This window comes from Tursiops truncatus, chromosome 11 (genome assembly GCF_011762595.2).
Source record: "Tursiops truncatus isolate mTurTru1 chromosome 11, mTurTru1.mat.Y, whole genome shotgun sequence".
NCBI classification, from domain to species: domain Eukaryota; kingdom Metazoa; phylum Chordata; class Mammalia; order Artiodactyla; family Delphinidae; genus Tursiops; species Tursiops truncatus.
This window is the reverse complement of record NC_047044.1, coordinates 60267487-60293433: the sequence shown is the minus strand read 5'-3', so window position 1 is coordinate 60293433 and position 25947 is coordinate 60267487. Positions and strand designations below refer to the sequence as shown.

Below are 25947 nucleotides of genomic sequence, written 5' to 3'. Positions count from 1 at the left end.
TCCTCTTTGTAAACATAATTTTAATGGCAGAGTAATATTCCATCATATGGATATACTATCATTTATTTAAACATTCTCTTAATATCAAATACTTAAAGGAGAGTTAGTGGGTCAAAGCACATAAAAATTAAGACAGCTTTGTTTCCTGGAGAGGTTGTTCTTGAGAACACGGGGAGGGGATACAGGGAGATGGTAAGGGTTGGGGGAGGGGTCCAGGCCAGCAGAGAAGGAGCGGCTCAGAGGTCCTGGCCCAGCCGTTCCAGTTCATTCAGCAGGAAGTCCATATCCGCCCGCGTCAGCGCAGGGTTGGCCACGACCATGCGGAAGAAGTTGCCCCGGGTACCATGGGGCTGGTAGCCAATCATCATGGAGCCCTTCCTCACCATGCGCTCCTTGAGGATTGGGGCCACCTGTGGGAGGAGTGGAGCAACCTTCCAGCTGCAGCCTGGGGTCAGGTGAGGGGCTGGGCTCCCCAACTTGCACCTCCCTCCACCCAGACACCTTCCAGAGACAGCAACTCACGGCTCGGATCCTGACGTGGCCCCAGTTTACCCTTGCCACCACATCCAGCCCACTGGACCTTCTCTACCTCCTGCATTCGTTCACGTCTCACCATTCTTCACGTTACCACGTGGGCCATTTTCTGCTAAATCCTGACTTTTTACTGAATCTCAACACTGCTTTTTCAGTCTAACTTCAAGCCTTCATCATCCTCGACACCTTCTTCTCCCCTCTCTGAATTCCTATAACATTTTTGATGTTTCGTATCATCTGCAGCACCTAGTACCGATCTATCCTTAGCGACCAGGACATACCTCCTGGCCTGACAGGGTTGCTCTGTCCCCAGCATTAGTGAGCAAAACTCCAAGATCTTTCTGCCTCACGTCTCTGTCCTGAGCCTGAGCTCCCAGCAGAATGCCCCACACCATGGATCTATGTACTTCACACTGGTGACTTTTTTGTAATGCCCCTCTCCGTCTTCTTCTTACTTTCCAGAAGCATACCTTATCCCCCATTCCCAGCCTCACAGAAATGAGGACAAGTGGGTGTCGTTTTCCAGTTCACGGTCCCCACCTCAGGAGCAAGAGACTAGCCAAGGGAACTGCCATGCCACTTACAGCCAGCAGGGGGCGGAAACACACCAGCTGCATCGGTTCCCTAATGGGTTAACCAGAGCAGGGAGGAGACTGCCTACCGTAGCCAGCCTTTCACCGTAATCCGGACTCCCCTTCTTCTCCCGCAGACTGGGGGGCACGAACCAGAAACACACGTTGACAAATTCAGGCTGGGAGGAATGAGGAAGAGGAAGGTGTGAGCTGAGGAAGGGGGACCTTTCCCCTCTCACTGCCCCTCTTCCCCAACCAGGGCTCTGCTGGGGAAGAGGGGCAGTGAGAGGGGAATGGCGGGGGGACGGGGGATGAAAAAGAGCACAAGGTCGGTCGTACCTCCATGACCAACTCAAAAGTTTCCCGCTTCTTCAATTCCTCCACCAGGTACCTGTGAACACAGAGTGAGACACCATGGGTTGAGGAGGAAAGGCAGAGATACAGAAACAAAAGCAACCCAGAGAGTGAATCAAGAGACACTAAGAGCAGGAAAGGGGTGCAGGGCTGGAGCCCGGAGAGGGGAAACGGGACTGCCCCCACTCCTACCGGGCAAGGGCAAAGGCCTGGTCCACACGCCGCTCCAGCCCCTGCCCGCCCTGTGCCTTCCACATGAGCCACAGCTTCAGACAGTCCACGCGGCGGCCACACTGCACCACCTTGTCTCCAGTGTCCAGAGCCACATCGTAGAACTTGTCCTGCTGGAACAGGTAGCTGGCCTGGGACCCGTGGCAGCGCTTGAGCAGGTTCTGTGGAGGGTGAGGAGACAGTCAGACCCACTCTCCCCGCCGAGGTTTCCTCCAGAGCTGCACTGGGCCATTTCTTAGCTCAGTCCACATGCTTCTTTCCCTGGAACCAGGCGGCACTGATGGGACGGCTGCCAGCTGACTGAAACCCTCTCTCTGGGTTTTCTTCCAACACTCAGAGTTCTTCCCAAATGACGCAGGATCCCTCCGATTACGACTTAAGCCGGGAACTTTTTCCTTTGCACGAAGACAGGGGAGTGAGGGAGCCCACTACAGGGGATTAGGGTGGTCACAGATATTCAGCTTCAGATGGCATGGCAAGGAGAACGTGGTAAGGCCAGGAGCTCCTCTCAGGTGGGATAGAAAAGAAGACAGAGGTCCAGGGTGGGAGATGGCGCCAGGGCGGGGGAGGGGCAGACCCACCGAGGTGTCCCGGAGAAGAAGAGCTGAGCACTGCAGGCCTGCGGAGAGGAGCTTGTGGGGATTCCAGGCCACGGAGTCAGCTCTGGGGTGGGCACAGCAAAGCAGGGTCAGCTGGCTCCCCCTCAAGCTGCCCAACCAGAGCCCCAACCTTTCCAGATCTCCAGTAAGAGGGGCCGGTCTCACCCCGGCCCAGCAGAAGAATTTCCAGGTCTGACGTCTGACCTCCCAGCCCCAATCAACCATCTCTCCAACCTCCCTCCTACCAGCCTCCTTCCCCTACCCCCATCTGAGCTCCCTGGTCCAAGACTACTCTCTGGATCAAGGATTTGAAGGTGAGATTCAGGGCGTAGGGGGCTGTATGCACCTCTGGATCCCATTCAGGAGATGTCTATGTGTCTGTGACAGCAGGACACTCCCTCCCCAGGCGGCCTGTGGAGCAAAAGGAACAATGTGGGCTTTGGCCTTGGCCTCAGTTCAGCCCACCCCATCCTCAGGCCTGAGTACCACTCACATCCACGTGCAGCCACAGTCCATGACGCTGGCACACGTCTGCAACTGCCTCCAGAGGGTCAAAGGCCCCCAGCACGGTAGTGCCAGAGGTGACACTGACCAGGAATGGCACAGCACCCTGTGGCAAAAATGCAGAGGGAGAAAGAGGCTGTGAAGTCATCTCAAGAGCTACCCAGAGCCTGGTGCTGAGATCCAGCTCTGTAAATTCTTCACACGCCTGACCTGGGCCCTTGCAACCTTACAACGTGTTACTGTCCCCTTTAATTTGCAAGTGAGGACACTGAGATTCAGAGGAGTTAAGAAACCTGCCCCCAAGCTGAAACCCAGAGATGGAGTTCAAACCTAGGTCTGTCTGATGGTCTATTTCCAAAGTTCATACTCTTTCAACAAAGTTGAATGTCTTACTGGAAGATCAAAATGCTATTTTAAATATCCTAATAGTACAAACGTTTATGAGGAACTTGAATTAGTATTCAAAAAACTACAACAAAGAAAAGCGCAGGCCCAGATGGCTTCACTGATGAGTTGTACAAAACATTAAAAAAAGAACTGATATCAGCTAGGGCTTCCCTGGTGGCGCAGTGGTTAAGAGTCCGCCTGCCAATGCAGGGGACATGGGTTCGAGCCCTGGTCTGGGAAGATCCCACATGCCGCGGAGCAACTAAGCCCGTGTGCCACAACTACTGAGCTTGCGCTCTAGAGCCCGCGAGCCACAACTACTGAAACCCGCATGCCTAGAGCCCGTGCTCCGCAAGAAGAGAAGCCACCGCAATGAGAAGCCCTCACTGCAGCGAAGAGCAGACCCCGCTCGCCGCAACTAGAGAAAGCCCGCGTGCAGCAACGAAGACCCAACGCAGCCAAAAATAAACAAATTTAAAATTAATGAATTAAAAAAAAAAAGAATTGATACCAGCTCTTCATCAGCTTCCAAAAAAAAGAAGAGGAGGGAACACTTCTGAATTCATCCTATGAAGTGATTATACCCTGATACCAAAACCAGACAAAATATCACAAGAAAACTACAGAATATATCTCTTCTAAATATAGACATAAAAATCTACAAAACACTAGCAAAATAAAATCAGCAACATATAAAAATAATGATACACCATGACAAAGGGGGATTTGTCCCAAGAGTGCAAGCTTGGTTTAACATCCCAAAATCAATTAATGTAATACATCCTATCAATAGAATAAACGAAAAAAACCCACATCTCAATGTGGTTTATTGATCATCTCAGTAGACACAGAAAAACATTTGACAAAATCCAAAACTCCTTCATGATATAAACACTCAAAAAACTAGGATTTGAAGGGAACTTCCTTAACCTGATAAAGGGTAACTACAAAAACACCCACAGCTAACATCATACTCAATGGCGAAAGACTGAAAGCCTTCCCCCTAAGATCAGGAACAAGACATGGATGTTCACGCTCCTCATTTCTAGTCAACATTGTGCTGAGGTTCTAGCAGGGCAATTAGGTAAAAAAAAATAAGAGCCATCCAGATTGGAAAGGAAAAGAGCAAAATTATCTGTATTTACAGATCACATTATATTATACCGAGTAAATCCTAAGGAATCCACTAAAAAAAAACTATTAGAATTAATAAGTGAGTTCAGCAAGTTCGCAGGGTACAATATCAATATTCAAAAATCAGTTGTATTTCTACACATTAGCAGTGAACAATCCAAAAATGGAATTAAGAAAACAATTTCATTTATAAGAACATCAAAAAACAATAAAATACTTAGGAATAAATTCAACAAAAGAAGTGCGAAACATATACTCCGAAAACTACAAAGCACTGTTGAAAGAAATCAAAGAAGACCTAAATAAATGGAGGCATTCCATGTTCATGGATCTACAGATTGAACACACCCCTATCAAAATCCCAGTTGGCTTCTCTGCAGAAATTGACAAGCTGATCCTAAAATTCAGATGGAAATTTAAGGGACCCAGAAAGCCAAAACCATCCTGAAAAAGAACAAAGTTGGAGGACTCACACATCTGATTTCAAAATTTACTACAAAGCTATATGAAGACAATGTGGTCTATAGGATAGACATGCAGATCAATGGAATAGACCGAGAGTCCAGAAATAAATCCTCACACGTACACTCAATGGATTTTAACAAGGATGCCAAGACAATTCACTGGGGAAAGAACAGTCTTCTCAAAAACCGATGCTGCGACCATTTGCATGTGGAGATATATACATATTTTTTTAATTTATACTTAAATACATAGTTGAGGTATTTTCATGTTAACATATATATTCCCATCTTATTCTTTTAAATGGCTGCATACTACTCCAACAATAACAACAATCGCAGCTAATATTTGTATACTGCTTCACTGTTCTAAGTGCTTTACACATAATTTAAGCCTTACAACAACCCTATAAGTTCTATATTATGCTCATTTTACAAAGGAAGAAACTGACACAGATACATCATAATTTATCTATTGATGGATATTTAAATTTCTTTTTTAATTTTACACTTCGCTCCAGTGCACACAATGCTAAGCACTTGTGATGATGATTTATAAACTAATCCTAGCAGCAGGACACAGAGTCAGTGGATAGATACATTTAAAATGGTATAGGACTTCTCTGGTGGTCCAGTGGCTAAGACTCCGTGCTCCCAATGCAGGGGGCTCGGGTTCGATCTCTGGTCAGGGAACTAGATCCCACATGCCACAACTAAGAGTTCACATGGGACTTCCCTGGTGGCACAGTGGTTAAGAATCTGCCCGCCAATGCGGGGGACGTGGGTTCGAGCCCTGGTCCGGGAAGATTCCACATGCCATGGAGCAACTAAGCCCATGCGCCACAACTACTGAGCCTGCGCTCTAGAGCCCGCAAGGGGGAACCCCATGCCACAACTAGTGAAGACTGCGCGCCTAGAGCCTGTGCTCCACAACAAGAGAAGCCACCACAATGAGAAGTCCGCACACCTCAAAGAAAAGTAGCCCCCTCTCGAAGCAACTAGAGAAAAGCCCGCACGCAGCAACGAAGACCCAATGCAGCCAAAAATAAATAAATAAATTTATTTAAAAAAAAAAAAAGAGTTCACATGCCGCAACTAAAAGATCCTGCATGCCACAACTAAGACCCGCAGCAGCCAAATAAATAAATATTTGTAAATAAATAAATAAGTAAATAAAAATGGTATAGATAGTGCTGAAACGCCCTCCAAGACGGCTGCAGCAGCTCCCATGTCCCCTAGTGCGGAGGGGCGTGCAAGGGCCTCCACATCTCCCATTGCTCCAAGTCTGCATTGCTCACCACTGGCCCGCACATCTTCCTGAACTTCCTGCACAGACCCTGCCAGCTCACAGAAACCTTCTGGGCTACACCTCAGGTCCCCAACATCCTCCCTGCGGTGCCCCTTGGGACTCCACTCAGTGACTCAGTCCTACCCCTGCCCTGCGATCCGATACTGCCCATGGGTCTCAGCAGGACTACAGTGTCCTTGCTCTCCAGGCATCCCTTCAGCCCACCAGGGAAACGGGCACAGAGATCAAGGGGAGGGATGAGGGGAGCCTTGAGTAGGCATAGGCCAAGGAACCCTCCAAGAAGGGAACAGAAGGGTCCTGTTCCACTGCCTCAGCACCCCTCACTCACTCACCTCGGCCTCAGCCAGACCGATCTGCCTCTCCAGATCCTCAGGGATCATTTTCCCTCTGGAAAAGAAAACTTAGTGGGTAGGGGAGTAATAGGTTCTCTAGGCTGGGCAGCAGAACTGTCGAGAGCAGGGTAATGTGCAGTTAGCAATGCAGAGGCCACAGTGTTGATTTTTCCCTAAGAGGGGTAAACAGATCTCAGGGGACAGGGCGGAGACTCTAGCAGGCACTGGTAGACAGCAGAGGCAATTCGGTGGGAACAGCGCAGGGAGAGAAGTCCGCCGGGGTGTGCGCCAGAGGCCAGAGCCCCTGGCAATGAGAAGGCACACGGCGCCAGGCTGGGTCTGAGACATGCAGACAGAAGGACCTTCACCTCTCATCTGCCTTGACCATTCGGACACTGTCGGTGCCAAGTCCCAGAAAAGCAGCTCCTTTCTTGACAGAGTAATGACACTGTGGAGGAAGGCAGACGGCAGGGAGGGTGGGGAGGAGAGAGACTGGTCAAACAGATGAGACCCTGTAGGCCAGGGCTTCTGAAATACTCATGGGCCTACAAATCACCAGTGTGTCTGGTTAAAATGCAGATTCATCTTCAGTAGGTCTGGGCTGGGGCCCGAGATTCTGCATTTCTAACAAGCTCCCAGGTGATACTGATGCTGCTGGCCCATGGCCCATACTCTTAGCAGAAAGGGTGTGGACTGTGTACACTGCACTGGATGCCCCTCTGCTACCCCCACACAGAAGGCAAGGTGAACGGGGAGTGTTTACACAGCCCCCTTGGTTGGAAGGAAGCACATCCGCCTGGGGGCAGGCTGGTCTCGGAAGAGATGGGTCTGAGCAGGCAGAGGATCTGACAGGTGTCGGACTCAGCTGGCTGGAGATTAGAATCGGGGAGCCCAGGGTAGGCCTGTGCCTCTTCCCACCTCCTCTGATGTGAAAAGGGCCAGGGGCGGCAGTGCCCAGAGGCCCCTCTGTTTGCAATCCGGGTAGCGCTGATAGCGGGCCAGGTTCACAGCATACATGTTGGAGACGGAGCCACCTGTCACAGGGAAGGGGTGGTGGCAAGAGGGAGGGGCAGTGGGTCAAAACTGGAGCTTGGCTCTCTTGACCTCTCCACCCAGAAGAACTGATCAAAGAAGCACAAGTGATTGGCTACCAGGCCACGAGTTCTGAGGGCTCGACAAATGGCACGCTGGTAACCCAGACAGCGGGATCTGCAGATCCTGACTCCCCCTCCTTATCCGGGGCTGATCCCGGGATCCACCCCCCCCACCCCCCCACCCCCCCCCCACCCCCCCCCCCCGCCAGGACAGCAGGCACTGATGCCATGTATTATTTGGCAAACATGAGGATACGGGGGACTGGGCAGCTTCTCTCTGGTTTGGCCGGAGCCCAGCTGGAGAAGAAACAAAGAAGAATCACCCCTCCCTGCCAGCTTACAGCAAGAGGACAGTGGGGAAGGAGGAACCCTTGAAAAGGCCAAAGAAAGGCCCCCCTCCTGTTTACATACCAGGGCAGAAGACGCCGTCCCCAGAGCTCCAGCCCACCAGGGCCCGGAGTTTCTTCAACACCTCTTCTTCCATGAGGACAAACACGGGGGCGATCTCATATGTGTACCTGCCAGGAGAGGGAATGATGAGAATGGGAAAGAGACAGGGAGAGACTCTGCGAGGAGTTGGAGAGAGGAGGTGGACAGAGTGAGTGAGAGAGGGTCCAAAGAGAGGACTGAGTTGGTGAAAAAGAACAAGGGAGGAAAAGATGAGAAAAAACTGGAGCCGGGAGGCATGAGAAAGCTTGAGAAAGGAAGCCCAAAGGGTACGAGGGGAAAGACTCTGCCAGCAGAGATTCCCAGAAAAGACAGGGGGGCAAGCACCATTCTCCTCTCCTATCCACCGAGTGTATCTCCCACAAACCCAAATCCTTTCGGGGAGGTGCAAGGGGGCCCGGGGATGGCTCACTGGCTGGTGTTGAGGCTCTCGGTGACAATGCGTCCAGCCAGGGCATGAGGGTCCAACCCTGAGAAGAGCTGGTTGAAGAAACGAGGGTGACCTGGAGAAGGGGGACGAGGGCTCAGTGTGGAGCTGGGTACAAATTCTAGACGCGCCTCCCCGCAGGACCCAGGACCTACAGGTCTTCACACTGTAGCGGATCACAGCCCGGCAGCGCTCCAGGATCTGCTCCTGTGACTCCCCCTCATTCCGCAGCTCCAGATCCAGAAGCTGCTTCAGCTCCTCTGGCTCCTTCCACTCGCAGACCTAGGAGGAGAAGCGGGAGATTCTGGGGGCGCTGAGGCACCCCGCTGACTGGCTGCCCAAACCACATCTCAGCAGACAGAAGACACCACCAAGCTGCACTTACAGCAAATTAGGAATATTTTCCAAGCAACACATGAACAAGGGTAAATAAACACAGTCTGGCCCAGTATGTAATCCCTGAGGCACACAGTGAGAGTGATGAATTCTGGGGAGAAGCCTGCACAGAGGAGGAAAGTTCTCAGCCAGGTTTGATGGGCAGGAGGAGGGGGGAGAAAAGACCCACCTTCTCGGAGGCACTGGTCCCTTTCCGAATGACCTCATCCACCACAATCCCAAACACATCCCGGAGCAAGGCTTCTGCAGCCACGGCGTCCCCATCAAGGGAGAGGAGTGGTTGAGAGTCAGCCATCAGGAGAAAATCTGTGAGCAGAGCAGGAGTTATTCCCTACTCAGTCTGGGGACCCCACCTGGACCTAACCAGCAAGAACTTCAACTCCGTAATGGGCCTAAGGCCTAGCCCCAGGCTTCACTGTACAGATAAGGCAAGTGAGAGCGCCCAGGGAGAGAGCCAGCAGAAACAGGTGGGAAAGAAGTGCTGAGCAGGTAGAAACCAGTGGCCACTGCTCACCAAAGGCACAGGTGAGAAGCTTACCTTTCTGCTCAGGCCTTCGTCCAGGTGAGCTGGAAGCAGGGGACACAACTGGCTTTTTAGAGTGTTAGGACTAGGGCAGCAGAGGGAGCAAGGTATAGGCAGCAGTCACATGGCCATGACATCATTCTCATGACCCATGCCCTGAAGATTTGGGATAGGGCCAGCAGGTTGAGATAAGTTTCCTGAATAACCATTAGCTGACATGAAGAAGCGGGGAGATGAGATGTAAGGCAAAAACACATGCCACCTTCACTTAGACTGGAGAAGAACAGAGTAATGGTTTAGGCAGGCCTGAGAGGCCGATCTCTTTGCATCCCAACCCCCAGAGTCTTCTCAGAACTGTCCTGATTTCTAAAGCCCTCTTCTCTGAAGAGCAGGAAGAAAAGGAGGCCACACTGAGGAGGCAGACCGTTAAGTATAATCCTGTGCCTTGCAGGTTGAGAGTGCTCAAGAAACAGGGAGTGGCTGTTTGTTTTTGTTTTTGTTTTGTTTTTTTGCAGTACGAGGACCTCTCACTGTTGTGGCCTCTCCCGCTGCAGAGCACAGGCTCCGGATGCGCAGGCTCAGCGGCCATGGCTCACGGGCCCAGCCACTCCGCGGCATGTGGGATCTTCCCGGACCGGGGCACGAACCCGTGTCCCCTGCATCGGCAGGCGGACTCTCAACCACTGCGCCACCAGGGAAGCCCGGGAGTGGCTGTTTGAAGTGAGCACCAACTGTGTTCACACCAGGGTGCTGGGGTTGGTGGGTGGGGAGGGGGGATACTGATGCACGTGCAACAGTTACAGCCCAGGGCGCTGGCGAGATGCTGATCCCAAGCGCTATTCAGGAGAAGAGATGGATGAAGGCTGAAGCCTGAGAAGGATCTGCAGTGGGACTGGGGCTGCAACTTGAAAGCAGGCAGGAGAAACAGGACTGGAGAAAGGGAGGAAGAGAGGCATTCAGGGACAGGGGGGAATGCCATGAGCTTACATCAGGAATGAGTATGGCTGATTCTCAGGTCAGCGAAGGTGCCTGGCCGGCTGGAGAGAAGGTCTGCAAGGACGACACGGGAGCAGAGGCAGGGTGGGCAGAGCTGCACGAGAGATTATGGACAGTCTTGAGTGCCAGCCAGGCCAAGAATCTAGATTTTATCCTGCAGAAAATGGAAAGCCACTGAAAGATTCTGTGGCAAGGATTAAAAATGTGATGAAAACAATGCTCTCAGAAGACCAGTGTATAGCAGATGGATGCAGAAGAATGAACAGGCCATTGCTGTAAACCAGGAAAGAGGTGAGCCACACGTGAATAAGGGTGGTGTCGCTGGGGAGGGACAGGTAGGGGAATATGCAGGCTTAACCACTTGCTGGATTATACTCAATTCAACACTTACGGAATCTACATTGGAGGGGAAGGAAGGGTCAAGGACGACCCTGGGGTTTCAAGCCTGGGTGACTGGAAAAATAATGGTGCCCATAAAAGAAATAGGGATGCAGAAAGTGGAGGCTGGATGGAAAGTAGATTGTTATTTCTTGGAAATACTCATCTAAGTGGAGATGTCCAGGGCTACAAATACGCATATGGGAGGAAGTCAGGTCCAGAGCTCTTCTGAGATGCAGGAATGAGAAGCAGACTCGAGAGGTGGGGCACAGCTGAAGCCTTGTGATGGGCTCCATTCCCCAGGGGAGAGAATGCTCACGGAGATGGCCAGGGAGAGAGGGGCAAACACCAAGGCCTGGGGAACCCGCCAAATGTGGGGGTAAGAGGATCCAGGAAACATGGAACGGAAGGAATCTTCCTCTGGTATAATCCACTGTCAGCAGCCACTGGACCCCAAGCTAGTTGAAAACACAGGTCCAAGGGACCCCAGTGGTCCTATCCTTAAACTTCTCCTCAGTAGATTGGGTTTTGGGAAACTAGGGGAACTGACTCAGCCTTGAGAATAAGACTCAATCCTTCATCAGTGCTCACTCTGGCTCCCCTGACAGGTGGCAGCAGTGGGGCGTTTTAGGTGGAAAGGCTAGAAGGAGAGACGCTAATAAAAATAGGCACCATGGAAGTACTTACCACATGCCTCATTCTGTACTTAACATGCATTATTCTCATCTTCACAACGACTGAAGTTAAGTTTATGACCCACATTTAAAGATGAGGAAACAGATTTCAGAGACACTACGTATGTAACGTGTCCAGGTCATGCAGCCAGCATGTGGCTGAGCTGGGTCTGGACAAGGGTGTGTGGGGCTCTGAAGACCCCGCCCCTAATCGCCAGGCTCCACCGCCTCGTGCGGGGCTCCCTCAGCCACTGAGCTTGCTTTGGCACAAAGGCTTCTGGGCCAGGAGTGAGTACACCTCGGGGCCTCAGTTTCTGTAAAATAAGGGATTTAAAGAGAGAACCTCCAAGGTATCTGTGGGTGTTCATCAGCTCAGGCTGTTGGATACGGCAAGCAGGCCAGGGGAGTGGAAAACAGGCTGCAAGGAGGGAACGACTGGTGAAGAAAGAGAGACCCCAGGCTGGAGGAAGGCTTTTCCCAAAGTTCTGAAAAGAGGTCTGCAGGGAAGACATGGCTCTGTCCACCCGGCCCCTTCTGTATCCATCCCACCAAAGTCACCACCCAGAAACGAAAGGTGGGGACTTCCCTGGTGGCGCAGTGGTTATGAATCTGCCTGCCAATGCAGGGAACACGGGTTCGAGCCCTGGTCTGGGGCTCCACATGCCATGGAGCAACTAAGCCCGCGAGCCACAACTACTGAGCCTGCGTGCCACAACTACTGAAGCCCGCGTGCCTAGAGCCCGTGCTCTGCAACAAGAGAAGCCACTGCAATGAGAAGCCCGCGCACCACAACGAAGAGTAGCCCCGCTACCGCAACTAGACAAAGCCTGCGCATAGCAGCGAAGACCCAGTGCAGCCAAAAATAAATAAACTTAATAAATTAAAAAAAAAAAAAGGGCTTCCCTGGTGGCGCAGTGGTTGAGAGTCCGCCTGCCGATGCAGGGGACACGGGTTCGTGCCCCGGTCCGGGAAGGTCCCACATGCCACGGCGCGGCTGGGCCCGTGAGCCATGGCCGCTGAGCGTGCGCATCTGGAGCCTGTGCTCCGCAACGGGAGAGGCCACAACAGTGAGAGGCCCGCGTACCGCAAAGAAAAAAAAAAAGAAAGAAAGGTGGAGGCAAGGGCTCTGAACACCCCCAGTTTCCTCCGGGGTAAACAAGGAGGTGAGGCATCCCTACCCTCACGCCCCACACAGAATCCTGTCCTGGGGACCTGAGAGAGTTTTCCTTTTACAAAGCAAGAAGGACGTTAACCCCCAAGATAGAATAATAAAGCAAAGAAACATAAATAAACTTAGGAATAGCACTTTCGTCCCTGGCTGAGAAGATGCTGGAAGGACCAAGTAGGGTTTGTTTAAAAATTGACAAGTTTTGTATGGACAGCAAGGGGGGAAAGTGGCGGGGGTGGATGGTGGGATGAACTGGGAGATTGGGATTGACATATATACACTAATATGTATAAAATAGATAACTAATAAGAACCTGCTATATAAAAAAATACATAAAATAAAATTCAAAAATTCAAAAAAAAATTGACAAGTTTTTCTTACTTCATGGGATCTTTAGTTCATAAACTCCTCCAGCCATCAACTCCCTTGTATCTTTCTTTCCTTCACTTACACAACCTAGATTGTACGGTCTGTTGTTTCAACCACTCTGTCCAAAATCCTCAACTCCCTGGCCCTAATGTCCTTCCACCAAATCCACCTGGCAAAACCCCAATCCAACTGGCCAGTCCTTCTCTTACCAAATCCACCAGGACTGCTGAATTCTGCTAGTGAAAACCACCTAACCATTCAAATTGGTTTTGCTATAAATTCATGGTCTCTGTGCTCATTCCAATAAAACACACCAGATTAAATGCATATGTTTACCAATACTCCTTCCTGAAACTCCACTAAATTATATCAGTGGAATTTTAAATTCAGAAGAATAAAGCAGGGCTTCCCTGGTGCCTCAGTGGTTGAGAGTCCGCCTGCCGATGCAGGGGACACGGGTTCGTGCCCTGGTCCGGGAAGATCCCACATGCCGCGGAGCGGCTGGGCCCGAGAGCCACGGCCACTGAGCCTGCGCGTCCGGAGCCTGTGCTCCGCAACGGGAGAGGCCACAACAGTGAGAGGCCCGCGTACCGCAAAAAAAAAAAAAAAGAAGAATAAAGCAGATGGGAGACAAGAGGTGAGAGATGTGAATAACTGTAGAAGATAGAAGGCAGATGAGAAGTGGTAACTGGTTCAGCAAATGCAAAAAGTTAAAGCCACTCTGTCTGCAGAGGGTTATGCCAACAGGATATAAGCTGCTTCTTAGGGCAGAAGCCCAGAAAGGCTCAAGAATTTACAACAGTAGCTACCTGGGAAGCCAGGAGGAAGAAGCACAGCTAAAAACGTGGAAATTAGATGAAAATTTATACAAGGAACATTTAGGCCCTCACTCTTCTCCCCCTGCCCATTCAGCGAGGCAACTCCCCTCTCCTCCACCTAATTCCAAAGAAGCAGGAAGTCTGTTTTCTAGAGAAACTGAAATGGAGCAGCTGGGACTTAGGGATGCCAAGCACAGCAGAAGTTGAGGAGGAGGCACTGTACTGAATACAAGAGGATTAGCGGGAGGTATCCAGTCAAGTCCTTTCTCCCGATCAGTGTTCAGAACCAGTGGCCTGGGGTAAACCTTCCAGGGTCAGGAGACTGGAGGATTCCTCTCTGAAGAAACTGACCTCAATAGCCCTAGAGAAAAGACCTGACACTTATTTCAGTCCTCGCCCAATCACCTAGTCAGTGATGCCCACAAGTCAATAAATACATCCTTTCTATGCACTTGGGCCTTCCAGTATGCCTTAGTGCCTCACTCTTAAATGTGAGCAGACAGACAGCCAGGGACTACCCGACACCTGAGGAAAGCCCCTAGTGTGAACCACAGAGGTAAAAACAGACACACTGAAAAAAGGTATTTGGTAAAAGAGGAGAAATGCAAGGAGCAGAAGAAAGCTTCAAAAATTCAGGAAGATACTGCACTCATAACAAAAAAAAGGGGGGGGGTTTGCTCTCAAAAAGGAACACTCAGAGAACAATGAGAAGCTCTAGGGTTTTAAAAATATGACAACTGAAATGGCAGTCAAGAAAATCACACAGAAAGATAAAAATATAAAGAGATGGGCAACAAAACATAAAACAACTATAGAAGATCGATCCAAAAGGCCCAAGAGTCAACTAATAGAAGTTTCAGAAACAGAAGGGGAAAAAGGTGGCAAGAAATTAAAAAAAAAAAAAAAAGCTTTATAGAACAGGATAGATCAAATGGATCCACTGAATGACCAACAGGAAGACAGATGATAATATTGTTTCAGAACAATGGAGGATCCAAAGACTTCCAGAGACAAAACCCAAACCAGGTCACAGACAAAGGACAGAGAATCAGACCACATCATATTTCGCCCAACACAGGAGAGAGGTGAAGGGAATTCCCAGGACTGTGATGAAGGTAGTAACCATCTTCAGAGGCAAAAAGCAGCAATGACTCTCTCAACTGGACACACAACACTGCCTGGCAACATTACTATTCTTCTATTGTCAGCTCTATCTCCAACTCTCTGGAACAATTATTTCAAAAATTTCCCACACCTCTCAAATTATTGACCTATCAACCTTCTCCCTGTTTCCCTCTCATTTCAAATTTCTTATAGAAAATAAAAACCATCCAAACTCACTCAACTTTTTGTCACCTGCACTCTGGATCCCTCTCTGCCTTAACTTCAGTATTTATTCATTATCTGGTATATATGTGCCAAGCACTTTGGTGACCACTAGAGGTCACAATGGAGAGCAAAAGACCACAGCCCTGCCCTCCTGAGGTTCACAGTCTAAAGCACAGGTCACAAACTGGAAGGCGGAGGGCCAACTGCTACCCATAGACATGGTTTTGTTTGGCTTGCATAGTACATTTTAAAACTTTAAAAAACAATTGTCAATGCCGAAACTTACAGCTTCTTGTGAAAAAAATCAGAAGATCTAGCAACACTGGGCCTGAATTTTAAGGAGCAACAATGCTGTAGTTGGAGTTCCCCCTTTATTATTATTATAGTTGTGCATTCATTGGGTTTTCTTTTCAATTTTTAGATTTTTGAATAAGCAACACATTCAGGTAGTTCAAAACCAAAATACATGAAAATATTAATAGTGAAAAGTCTAATTTCCACCCCATTCCATATACCCCATTCCAGGTAACTATTTTTATTAGTGTCTCAGATACTCTTTCAGAGTTTTTAATGCAAATACTAACAAATGTATATATATATTATTTTCTCCTTTTTCACATAAAAGCATATAATCCCTGTTGTGCACCTTGCATTTTTTCAGTTAACAGTATATGAGTGATCATATAGAACGTATAGAACTTCCTCATTCTTATTTTTTAATATAACAGCTTTATTGAGATAATTTACATACTCTAAAGCATATCCTTTTAAATTGTACAATTCAGTCCCACCTGGGGTACCAAAAAAATTTTTAAATAAAAAATAAATAAATTGTACAATTCAGTGGTTGTTCATGTAGTAACAAAATTGTGCCACCATCATCACTAATTCCAGAACATTCTCATCCTCACAGAAAGGAACTCCCCATTCTCCCCTCCCCCCACCACTGACAACCACTCATCTTTTTTCTGCCTCTAAAGATCTGCCTATTCTGGACACTTTCACATAAATGGAAACAAACAGTATGTTATCTTCTGTGACTGGCTTCTTTTACTTAGCATAATGTTTTCAAGGTTCATCCATGTTGTAGCATGTATCAGAACTGCGTTCCCTTTTATGATCAGATAATATTCCATTGTATGGATATACCACATTTCAAGTATCCATCAATTGATGGACATTTAGGTTGCTTCCACAATTAAGCTATTGTGAATAATGCTGCTATGAACATTAATATACAATTTTTTGTGTGGACATGTTTTCAATTCTCTTGGGTACATACCTGGTAGTGGAATTGCTAGCTCATAAAGTAACTTTACGTTTGACTTTTTGTTGTTGTTGCGCCAGGCCTTAGTTGCAGCTCACAGACTCCTTAGTTGCAGCAGGAGGTCTCCTTAGTTGTGGCATGCGAACTCTTAGTTGCGGCATGTATGTGGGATCTAGTTCCCTGACCAGGGATTGAACCCAGGCCCCCTGCATTGGGAGCGAGGAGTCTTAACCACTGCACCACCAGGGAAGTCCCACATTTAACTCTTTGAGGAACTGCCGAACTGCTTTCCAAAGTGACTACACTATTTTACATTCCCATGAGGGTTCCCATTTCTCCACATCCTTGACAGACTTGTTATTGTCTGTCTTTCTGATTACAGCCATCTGCATTTGTAACTTTGATAAGGATTGCCAACATCCATAGAGGTGACACCAATGTATGAAAGCGTCTGTGTTCTCAGCCTCAGTAACAGAGCATGCTGTCAAACTTCTGAATCTTTTTAATTCGAGGAGTAAAAAATATCTTAGTATAGCTTTATTTTGGTTGAACTCCAGTATTAGTCAGTTTTGCTGTGGTAACTAATGACTTCAAAACCCCACCGTCTTGGGACTTCCCTGGTGGTCCAGTGGTTAAGACTCCGTGCTTACACTGCAGGGGGCGAGGGTTCGATCTCTGGTTGGGGAACTAAGATCCTGCAAGCCGTGCACGGTTGCGGGGCAGGGGGGACCACTGCCTTACAACAGAGATTTATTTCTCTTTCAAGGTTTATATTGGTGGTAGGGTTGGCTATAGCTCTGATTCATATGCCTTTATTCCAAGACCCAGGCTGAAGGAACAGCCCCTACTTGGGATACAATGTTCTCACAGAAGAGAAAACCATGCACCAGCTCCTAAAACTTCTGCTCAGACCTAGCATACGGCATATCTGGTCAGATCCAGTTGACCAAAGCAAGCCCTGGGGCAGTGGGGTGAGGATGTATATTCCTCCCACAAGGGAGCACTGTGAAGTGCATGACAATGGATGATGATTGGATGACAATCCTCAGAAGAGGACTGGCCACAGGCCCTTAGAATTTTGCATTCTGTTTCACCTCAGTCCACACTAGTCCACCTCACTCATCTGCTTTACCTGCCTGGCCCTGTAGACATCTGAGTTGGACCCATTGGTCTAAGGGGTTGCTCTCCTTCTCCTTCAGGGATACCCTCTTGATGACCCCCGCCCCCCATTTCTCCAACTCTTCTTCCCACTACCTCTTTCTCACAGCATTTTATTTTTTATTTTATTATTTTTTTTTGCGGTATGCGGGCCTCTCACTGTTGTGGCCTCTCCCGTTGCGGAGCACAGGCTCCGGACGGGCAGGCTCAGCGGCCATGGCTCACGGGCCCAGCCGCTCCGCGGCATGTGGGATCCCCCTGGATTGGTGCACGAACCCGCGTCCCCTGCATCGGCAGGTGGACTCTCAACCACTGCGCCACCAGGGAAGCCCTCTCACAGCATTTTAAATTGTCTAAACCTCTCACAACACATTCCCACTCCAGCCACCTCCTCTTCTCAGCCAACCTTCTTAAAAGAGTTGTCTCCACTCCATCTTCATTTCCTCTCCTCTCACACTTTCCTGAGCCCACCACCATGTAGCTTACACCTTCAATGCCACCAAGAACATCCCTGCCTCCAAATCCAATGGACACATATCATCTTTATCCTACTTGACCCCTCTGGAGCCAAAAGACATAGTTTGCCATCCCATCTTGAAACATTTTCTTTCACTGGCTTCCATATGACTACCCCTGACCATTTCTTAGTTCCCTTTGCCTTTTCACCTTCCTCTGGCCCTCCCTCAGGGTTCTATCCCATGGCCTCTTTCATCTGTGTTCTGCACCTCTCCCTGGACAATCTACTCTGTTTCCAGGGCTACATGCTGGTGACTCCTCCATCCCAGACATCTCTCCCCAGCCAAGATCCATGATGCCACCTGCCTAATTTGGAAGTCTCACAGGACTTCACACTCAACAGGTCCAAAAGTGGACTCATTATGAGCCTTTTTCTTGAGGCTCTTTTTCTTGAGTTCCCTGGTTAAGTGAATGGTACCATCTTCTGAAACCTAGATTCTAACTGAGCTCCTGCCTCCTCATCCTTGGCTGATTTTTTTCCTTTTTATTTAGTCTTCAAATGCTATATCTTTATTTCTCATTCAAAACATCAGCAGGAAAAAAAAAAAAAAACCATCAGCAGAGGGGCTTCCCTGGTGGCACAGTGGTTGAGAGTCCACCTGCCGATGCAGGGGACGCAGGTTCGTGCCCCGGTCCGGGAAGATCCCACATGCCGTGGAGAGTCTGGGCCTGTGAGCCATGGCCGCTGAGCCTGCACGTCCGGAGCCTGTGCTCCGCAATGGGAGAGGCCACAACAGTGAGAGGCCCGCGTACAGAAAAAAAAAAAAAAAAAAAATCAGCAGAACACTAAAACCTGGATAAAGCTTTTTCTTCTGTGTTATGCTGTAAAATTCTTTTCCTTAAAAGCACTTTAAAGGGAAGTGGTAACTTTACAGTGGAGAAATCTGGTGGACACCACCTTACCCAAGTGATCAATGCTAACATCACCAGTAATGGGATGGATGGACATCGTGGGCCTTCTGACGTGAGGTATGGAAAAATGGCAAAAAAGCACAACCTGAATTTAAACATGAGGAAACAGATGTTTCTAAATTGAGGATCATTCTACAAAACAATGTAGCCTGTAATCTTCAAAACTGTCAACATCATGAAAATCAAAGAAAGACTGAGGAACTGTTCCAGATTGAAGGAAACTAGAGACATTACAACCAAAAGGAATATGTGATCTTAAATAGCCTCCTGGATAAGGAAGAAAAAAACCTGCTGTGAAGAAAGTTACTGGAAGAACTGGTGGAATCTGACAATGAAAGGCCTCATAAGTATTAGAATTCTTCTATCAGTGCTCCATTTCCTGAACTTGATCATTGCATCGTAGTTATGTAAAAGAATGTTATTCTTAGGAAACGTGCTAAATCATTTAGCAGCAAAGAAGCACTGTATATGCACTTTCAGTTCAGAAAACAATACTGTGTGTATGTACCTACAAGCATTTTAAATTTATTTATTTTATTTATCTTATTTTTGGCTGCATTGGGTCTTTGCTGCTGTGCGCGGGCTTTCTCTACTTGCGGCGAGCGGGGGCTACTCTTCATTGCAGTGTGCGGGCTTCTCATTGCTGTGGCTTCTCTTGTTGCGGAGCATGGGCTCTAGGCACGCATGCTCAGTAGTTGTGGCATGCGGACTCTAGAGCACAGGCTCAGTAGTTGTGGCGCATGGACTTATTGCTCCGCGGCACGTGAGATCTTCCCAGACCAGGGCTCGAACCCGTGTCCCCTGCACTGGCAGGTGGATTCTTAACCCTTACAAGCATTAAAAGAAAGAAACAAAAAACAGCTTTATTGAGATACGATTCACAAACCACAAAACTCACCCTTTTAAAGTGTACAATTCAGTGGTTTTTAGTATATTCACAAAGTTGTGCATCGATCACACTGTCCAGAACATTTTCATCATCCCAAAAAGAAACCCCATAACTGTTAGCAGTCACTCCCCATGCACTTTTTTTAAAAACTGGAAAAGATGGGAAAAGTCTTCAAAATACTAACTGCGGTTATTTCTCAGTATCGGGATTATAGATGATTTTCATTTTCTTATTTACACACTTCTATATTTTTATAATTTTATATGATAATTCCATTGACTTATGTAATTAAAATAAATATTATTTTTAAGCAACGTAAAAGATTAAGGAGGAATGAAGGGGCAACAAGAATTCCAAACTATACAAATTGCCAGGCTCATAAAAAGAAACGAAATTGAGCTACCTGTAATGAGGTGGATAGACCTAGAGTCTGTCATACAGAGCGAAGTAAGTCAGAAAGAGGAAGACAAATACCGTATGCTAACACATATATATGGAATTTTAAAAAAAATGTCATGAAAAACCTAGGGGAAAGACAGGAATAAAGACACAGACCTACTAGAGAAGGGACTTGAGGATATGGGGAGGGGGAAGGGTAAGCTGTGACAAAGAGAGAGAGGCATGGACATATATACACTACCAAACGTAAAATAGATAGCTAGTGGGAAGCAGCCACATAGCACAGGGAGATCAGCTTGGTGCTTTGTGACCGCCTGGAGGGGTGGGATAGGGAGGGTGGGAGAGAGGGAGACGCAAGAGGGAAGAGATATGGGAACATATGTATATGTATAACTGATTCACTTTGTTATAAAGCAGAAACTAACACACCATTGTAAAGCAATTATACTCCAATAAAGATGTAAAAAAAAAACAAACAAACAAACAAATTGCCAGGCTCAAGGAATGACCCCATTACACCACGTGGTTTCCCAACTCTCCTCAATCAACTCTCATCTAAAAGGTCTACCAGGTGACAAAGGTAGCCACATACTGCTCATTTCTACTATGCAGCCTAACTGGCTCTCAGAGAGAGGAACGAGTTCAGGTAGTTCAACAAACACTGACTATCTAATGCCTGGCACTGCCCCAGGTGTTGTGTCTGCCTTGTTTGCTCCAGCTAACAGGCCAGGAGGGAAGCCAGCACATAAAATAAAGGCTTGCTCCTCACTAAAGAAAGGGAGGGCTGGTTAACTCTGCTCAATTGGCCCAGGGCAACCTTCAAAGAGAAAACATTCCGGCTGTCCTTAAGGCAATAGAGATCTGGTACAGGAAAAGACTAATCGGTAATCATTACAATACTACCTGAAAAAGAGATGGGGTGGGCCTGAGGGGACAGTGTACCAGAGAAAGTGGGGAAGGTCGCCCAGGAGGAGGCCTGCCTGAGGGCAAAGGGATTAGGGCAGTTGCTTCTTAAAGCACTTTCAGCCAGGCTTATCGTGAGAAAGTGAAAACACTGACCTAGCTGTCTACCTATTAACAAACCCCACCGACTCAACACCCACGTTAACAGTGGCTCCAATTCTTCTGTGTACAGTGTTTTCCCCTCTTCTAGACTGTAAACTCCTGGGAAGAGAGGTCTAAGTCTTATCTTTCCTTAAGTAAAGCACCAAATATGAAATAGGCATTCAGAAAAATGTTAGTTTTCATCTTTCCCACTCTCCTCTCCCTTCCCCCAAAGTCTTCCACAAACTTGAATAAACTATTTCCAGATACTGAAAAATGATGCTGCACTACACTTACATTGATATGCATAAACCAAAAATCAGTATTAAAGATAACTTAGAAGATTTGCAAAGGGTTTTTTTTTCTTCGTAAAGCCTTCTCACCTATGATCTCATTTGAGCCTCACAGTAGTGCTAGAAATTTGCCTGAAAAAGTATTTATTCACCCTCATTTTCGAGTCAAGGGCTCTTGAGACAAAAAAAAAGTGAGATTAATTTGTCCAAAATTACAAAGGTGACATGGGAGGAAGCCTAGATCACTGATTTTCTGGCATCTAGGCTAGTACCTCTCCCATTACATTATTGGTCCCTTTTAAGTCTGGCATTTCTCACTACTCACCACACACACAAATAAACTGCAGGGACTTCCCTGGTGGTGCGGTGGTTAAGAATCCGCCTGCCAATGCAGGGAACACGGGTTCGAGCCCTGGTCCGGGAAGATCCCACATGCCGCGGTGCAACTAAGCCCGTGCGCCACAACTACTGAGCCTGGGCTCTACAGCCCACGAGCCACAACTACTGAGCCCGCGTGCTGCAACTACTGAAGCCCGCACTGCTAGAGCCCGTGCTCCACAACAAGAGAAGCCATCGCAATGAGAAGCCTGCGTACCACAACAAAGAACAGCCCCCACTGACCACAACTAGAGAAAGCCCACGCACAGCAACGAAGACCCAACGCAGCCAAAAATTAATTAATTTAAAAATAAAGAAAGAAAATAAAAATTAAAGAAAATAAACTGCAGTTGAGATAAAGACATAAAACTGAAAACATACAACCATAAAAATACCAGAAGGAAGTACAGGGAAATATTTCTATAATCTTGAGGTAGCATATCACAAAAACCCAAAAGCCACAGGCAGATCTGACTACATAAAACTTTTAAAATTCTGTGTAAAGAAAGACACCATTAAAGTGGTTAGGGACTTCCCTGGTGCTCCAGTGGCTAAGACTCTGCGCTCCCAATGCAGCGGGCTGGGGTTCAATCCCTGGTCAGGGAACTAGATCTCGCATGCCACAACTAAAGATCCCGCACGTGGCAACGAAGATCCCACGTGCCACAACTATGACCCAATGCAGCTACATAAATAAATATTTTTTAAATAAATAAAGTGGTTAAAGATGATTTATGGCTTTATTTCCCCTCCCCCACCATTATTTTACCTACTCATTGCTTTCCAAAAACGGTTTTTGCTTTCCTCGCAATTTTTCCTTTCCATGCAGATTTAAAAGTCAGCTTAAGTTCCATGCAGAGTCCTGTTTTAATAAGAATTTAACCTAAAGTAAAAACTGTGTCTCTGCAATATTAAGTCTTCCTATTCACGGACATGGTAAAACTCTCCATCTAATCAAGCCTTTTGGGAATTCTCTGGCAGTCCAGTGGTTAGGACTCAGTGCTTTCACTGCCTTGGCCCAGGTTCGATCCCCGGTCGGGGAACTAAGATCCCGCAAGCCGCGTGGTGCAGCCAAAAATAATAATCAGCCCTTTTTTTCTTCCACTAAAATAATCTGATTTTCTTAATGCATAATTTGCAATTTCCTATTAAATTTACGTCTATAATGTAACATTTTTATTGTGAATGAGAACCTTCTATGACATTTTTATGGTTATTGTTCTCATATCTTATTTATATAATTTTTGTTTGTTAATCGTATATCTGGCGATGCTGCTGAACTCACTGGTTTTAGTATCTTGTCAACTGATTCTCTTTGTGGATGGATATAGCATGTGAAAATAATGAGTATAAAAATATGAAAATAATAATGACTTTTGAGTGGCCAGTAGCTTTAATAGAATATTAGTTTTGATTGTAAACATTCTTGTCTTGCTCCTATTTTCATAGGAATGTTTCAAATATTTTCCCATAGAGCATAACTTTCACTCTAAGAAAAGTTCAAAGATAAATGAAAAACTAAGAGAAAATATTTTAAAAGCATATGACAAATGAAAAGTTAATATAACATAGAGATTACTACCAATCAATACGAAATAGACAAATGATCTTTTTTTCCTTAACAGGCAAAAGATGTGAACAGGCAGTTTACGAAAACAATTAAAATGGTCAAAAAGCAACAGGAGGGGCTTCCCTGGTGGCGCAGTGGTTGAGAGTCCGCCTGCCGATGCAGGGGACAAGGGTTCATGCCCTGGTCCGGGAAGATCCCACATGCCGGCGGATAGGCTGGGCCCGTGAGCCATGGCCGCTGAGCCTGCACGTCCAGAGCCTGTGCTCCGCAACGGGAGAGGCCACAACAGTGAGAGGCCCGCGTATCGCAAAAAAAAAAAAAAAAAAAAAGCAACAAGAGATGCTCAACTTCACTATTAACGACATGCAACTTAAAATAATGAAATCACTATTTTTCACCTATCAAGTTGGCAACTGTACAAAAATTCATAGCATCCAGTATTGCCAAGGTTGTAGGAAATGGGGACATTCACACATGGCTCTGAGTGTGTAAATTGTTACAAACTTCTGAAATTCAATTTCACAGAATCTATTAAAATTTAAAATGCACATATCCTACCTACGAATCTATCTAGAAAAACAAAAAGAAACTATACTTATACAAAAAAGCTATAAGTAACCTAAATGTTCATCAGGATGGGTCTAGACAAATTAAAATAGTTGGAATACTATGCAACAATTTTTAAAATGTGAAATGACTTAGAAAATGTCTAAAATACACTTGTGTGGTCCATTGTAGGTGCTCAAAAATATGTTTTGGATGAAATAACAAATTTATGAACATAGAAAAAAGCTTGGATGTATATACACCAAACTTGTAAAAGTGACTACCTTCAGGAGCATGGAATAGTAAATGGCAAAATATTTTTTGCCTTTTAATTCTTTTTTTTTGGGGGGGGGGTACGCGGGCCTCTCACTGCTGTGGCCTCTCCCGTTGCGGAGCACAGGCTCCGGCCGCGCAGGCTCAGCGGCCATGGCTCACGGGCCCAGCCGCTCCGCCGGCATGTGGGATCTTCCCGGACCGGGGCACAGAACCCGCGTCCCCTGCATCGGCAGGCGGACTCTCAACCACTGCACCACCAGGGAAGCCCATGCCTTTTAATTCTTTTGTGCCATGTGGACTTATTAAAATAAGCATGAGCTAATTTTTTTAAATTAAAGATTTATTTCTGATGATCTCGCTCCATTTTATCTGTTCTATGATGATCCTAAGAGCACAAGGATTTGCTGTCAATTACTCAAAAAATGGAGCGCTCAGGGAAATTAAATCTGTGTACAAAAGGTAGCTGGCAATTCTTTCATAAATATTTTTTTTCTTTTGGCATCTCTGTTAATTCTCCTAAACTCACAATCTGACACACCTAAATAGAACCGACATTTCCTTCCATCAAGTGCACTAAATGCATAGCCCATCTTTAGCAGAACCCCTCCCTAAAGTTGGGAATAGAATTTAAAGAAAGGCTCAAGTTTTCCCAATGTAGCCGGTCCCACGGGCACCCTGCATCGCTAAGTCTCCAAAGAGATTACATTCTCCTACTGAGGGGAGTCCTATGGCTTTTTCCAGGCGAGGAGGCCAATGTTAGATTGTGGACGGTCTGGAATAAAGGCGGAAGCGATATAGGGAAATCAGAGGCTTCGGGGTGCGCAGACCATGCCAGGGCATCCGTTCTCAGAGTGGAGTCGAGTGTACTCGGCAGGAGCGTGCAAAAAAAGTTAACTCCCCTCCCAGCTGACGCGGCGGCCCTCAGAATCTGCAGATCTGGGCCTGATGGAAAGGTCGGGTAAAGATGACCTCGACCGAATTACATGAAAAAGTCTGGTACGAAGTATTCTGGCTTTATTTGGGGCTCCAGGCTCAGAAGCGACAGGGAGAACATCTGGGAGGAAGGGAGAGTGATGGCGGTTCTTCAAGGAGTCCTAACCAGCTCACCTGGCAAAACCGCTCAACTAACACTCAGCGTACCAACATTTCAGGGCCCTCGTTCCTTCCCTGAATCAAGATGGCCGCCGGGGCGCGCCCCTACAACGGCGCAAGCGCCGTACCTCCGATCCGCCCTCTTCCCGTCCTTCCGCGCGCCGGCACCGCCCACTCGCCAGCTGCACTCCCTCGGTGAGCCCTCAGCCTCACCCCCTTTCTGTCTGCCCCCGCCCGTCCAGGGTCGCGAGCCCGGAAGTGGATAATGCTGCTCAGGGGGGAGAGGACGAGGGGGGAAGGAGAAGTGCTTCCGGGGAAACGGGTCCCGGGTTGGTGTTTGTAAACTTGCCTCGGTTCCGGCGGGGGCAGCGGTGGCCACGGGGTTGGCACGGCGTGCTGCGGCCTGGAGGAGGGGCCGCGCGGCCGGGGAGACAGCAGGAGGCCGCGCCTGGCAGGTAGGAGCACGCCCCAGGGAGCGCAGCGTCGTCTGGGCAGACGGCAGCGCTTCAGCAGTTCGCAGGCCGTGGGGCGCCCCGCGGGAAGGGGGAGGGGAGGGGAGGAGGGGCGCGTG

The 25947-nt window shown here is 47.7% G+C and overlaps 1 protein-coding gene across 5 annotated transcripts; it reads right to left on the bottom strand.

Moving 5' to 3' along the window:
- Positions 1–25856, bottom strand: CSAD (cysteine sulfinic acid decarboxylase). Of its 5 annotated transcripts, none has more exons than XM_033866624.2 (15): positions 25726–25856; positions 8951–9087; positions 8541–8667; positions 8371–8461; positions 7923–8029; positions 7336–7451; positions 6786–6865; positions 6418–6472; positions 2784–2900; positions 2637–2701; positions 2273–2354; positions 1653–1852; positions 1446–1497; positions 1196–1285; positions 1–410 (listed from the first exon to the last, which is right to left on the bottom strand). In XM_033866624.2, exons 2-15 carry the CDS (start codon positions 9074–9076, stop codon positions 237–239), a joined length of 1482 nt encoding a protein of 493 aa, XP_033722515.1. In that variant the 5' UTR covers positions 9077–9087; positions 25726–25856; the 3' UTR covers positions 1–236. The 5 variants fall into 5 exon arrangements, with proteins under 5 accessions (XP_033722515.1, XP_033722513.1, XP_033722512.1 ...); XM_033866622.2 differs by lacking the exon at positions 25726–25856 and adding an exon at positions 22662–23480; XM_033866621.2 differs by lacking the exon at positions 25726–25856 and adding an exon at positions 10292–17554.
- Positions 25857–25947: the final 91 nt, after the last annotated feature.

Excerpts from the sequence above, each read along its gene's own strand:
- CSAD (XM_033866624.2), bottom strand. The coding sequence starts at position 9,076 with ATGGCTGACTCTCAACCACTCCTCTCCCTTGATGGGGACGCCGTGGCT. Across the intron at positions 6,866-7,335 it reads CCCTTTTCACATCAGAGGAG|TGTCATTACTCTGTCAAGAA; the intron begins GTGGGAAGAGGC and ends CTTCCTCCACAG. Across the intron at positions 2,355-2,636 it reads CTCCTGAATGGGATCCAGAG|AGCTGACTCCGTGGCCTGGA; the intron begins GTGCATACAGCC and ends TGCCCACCCCAG.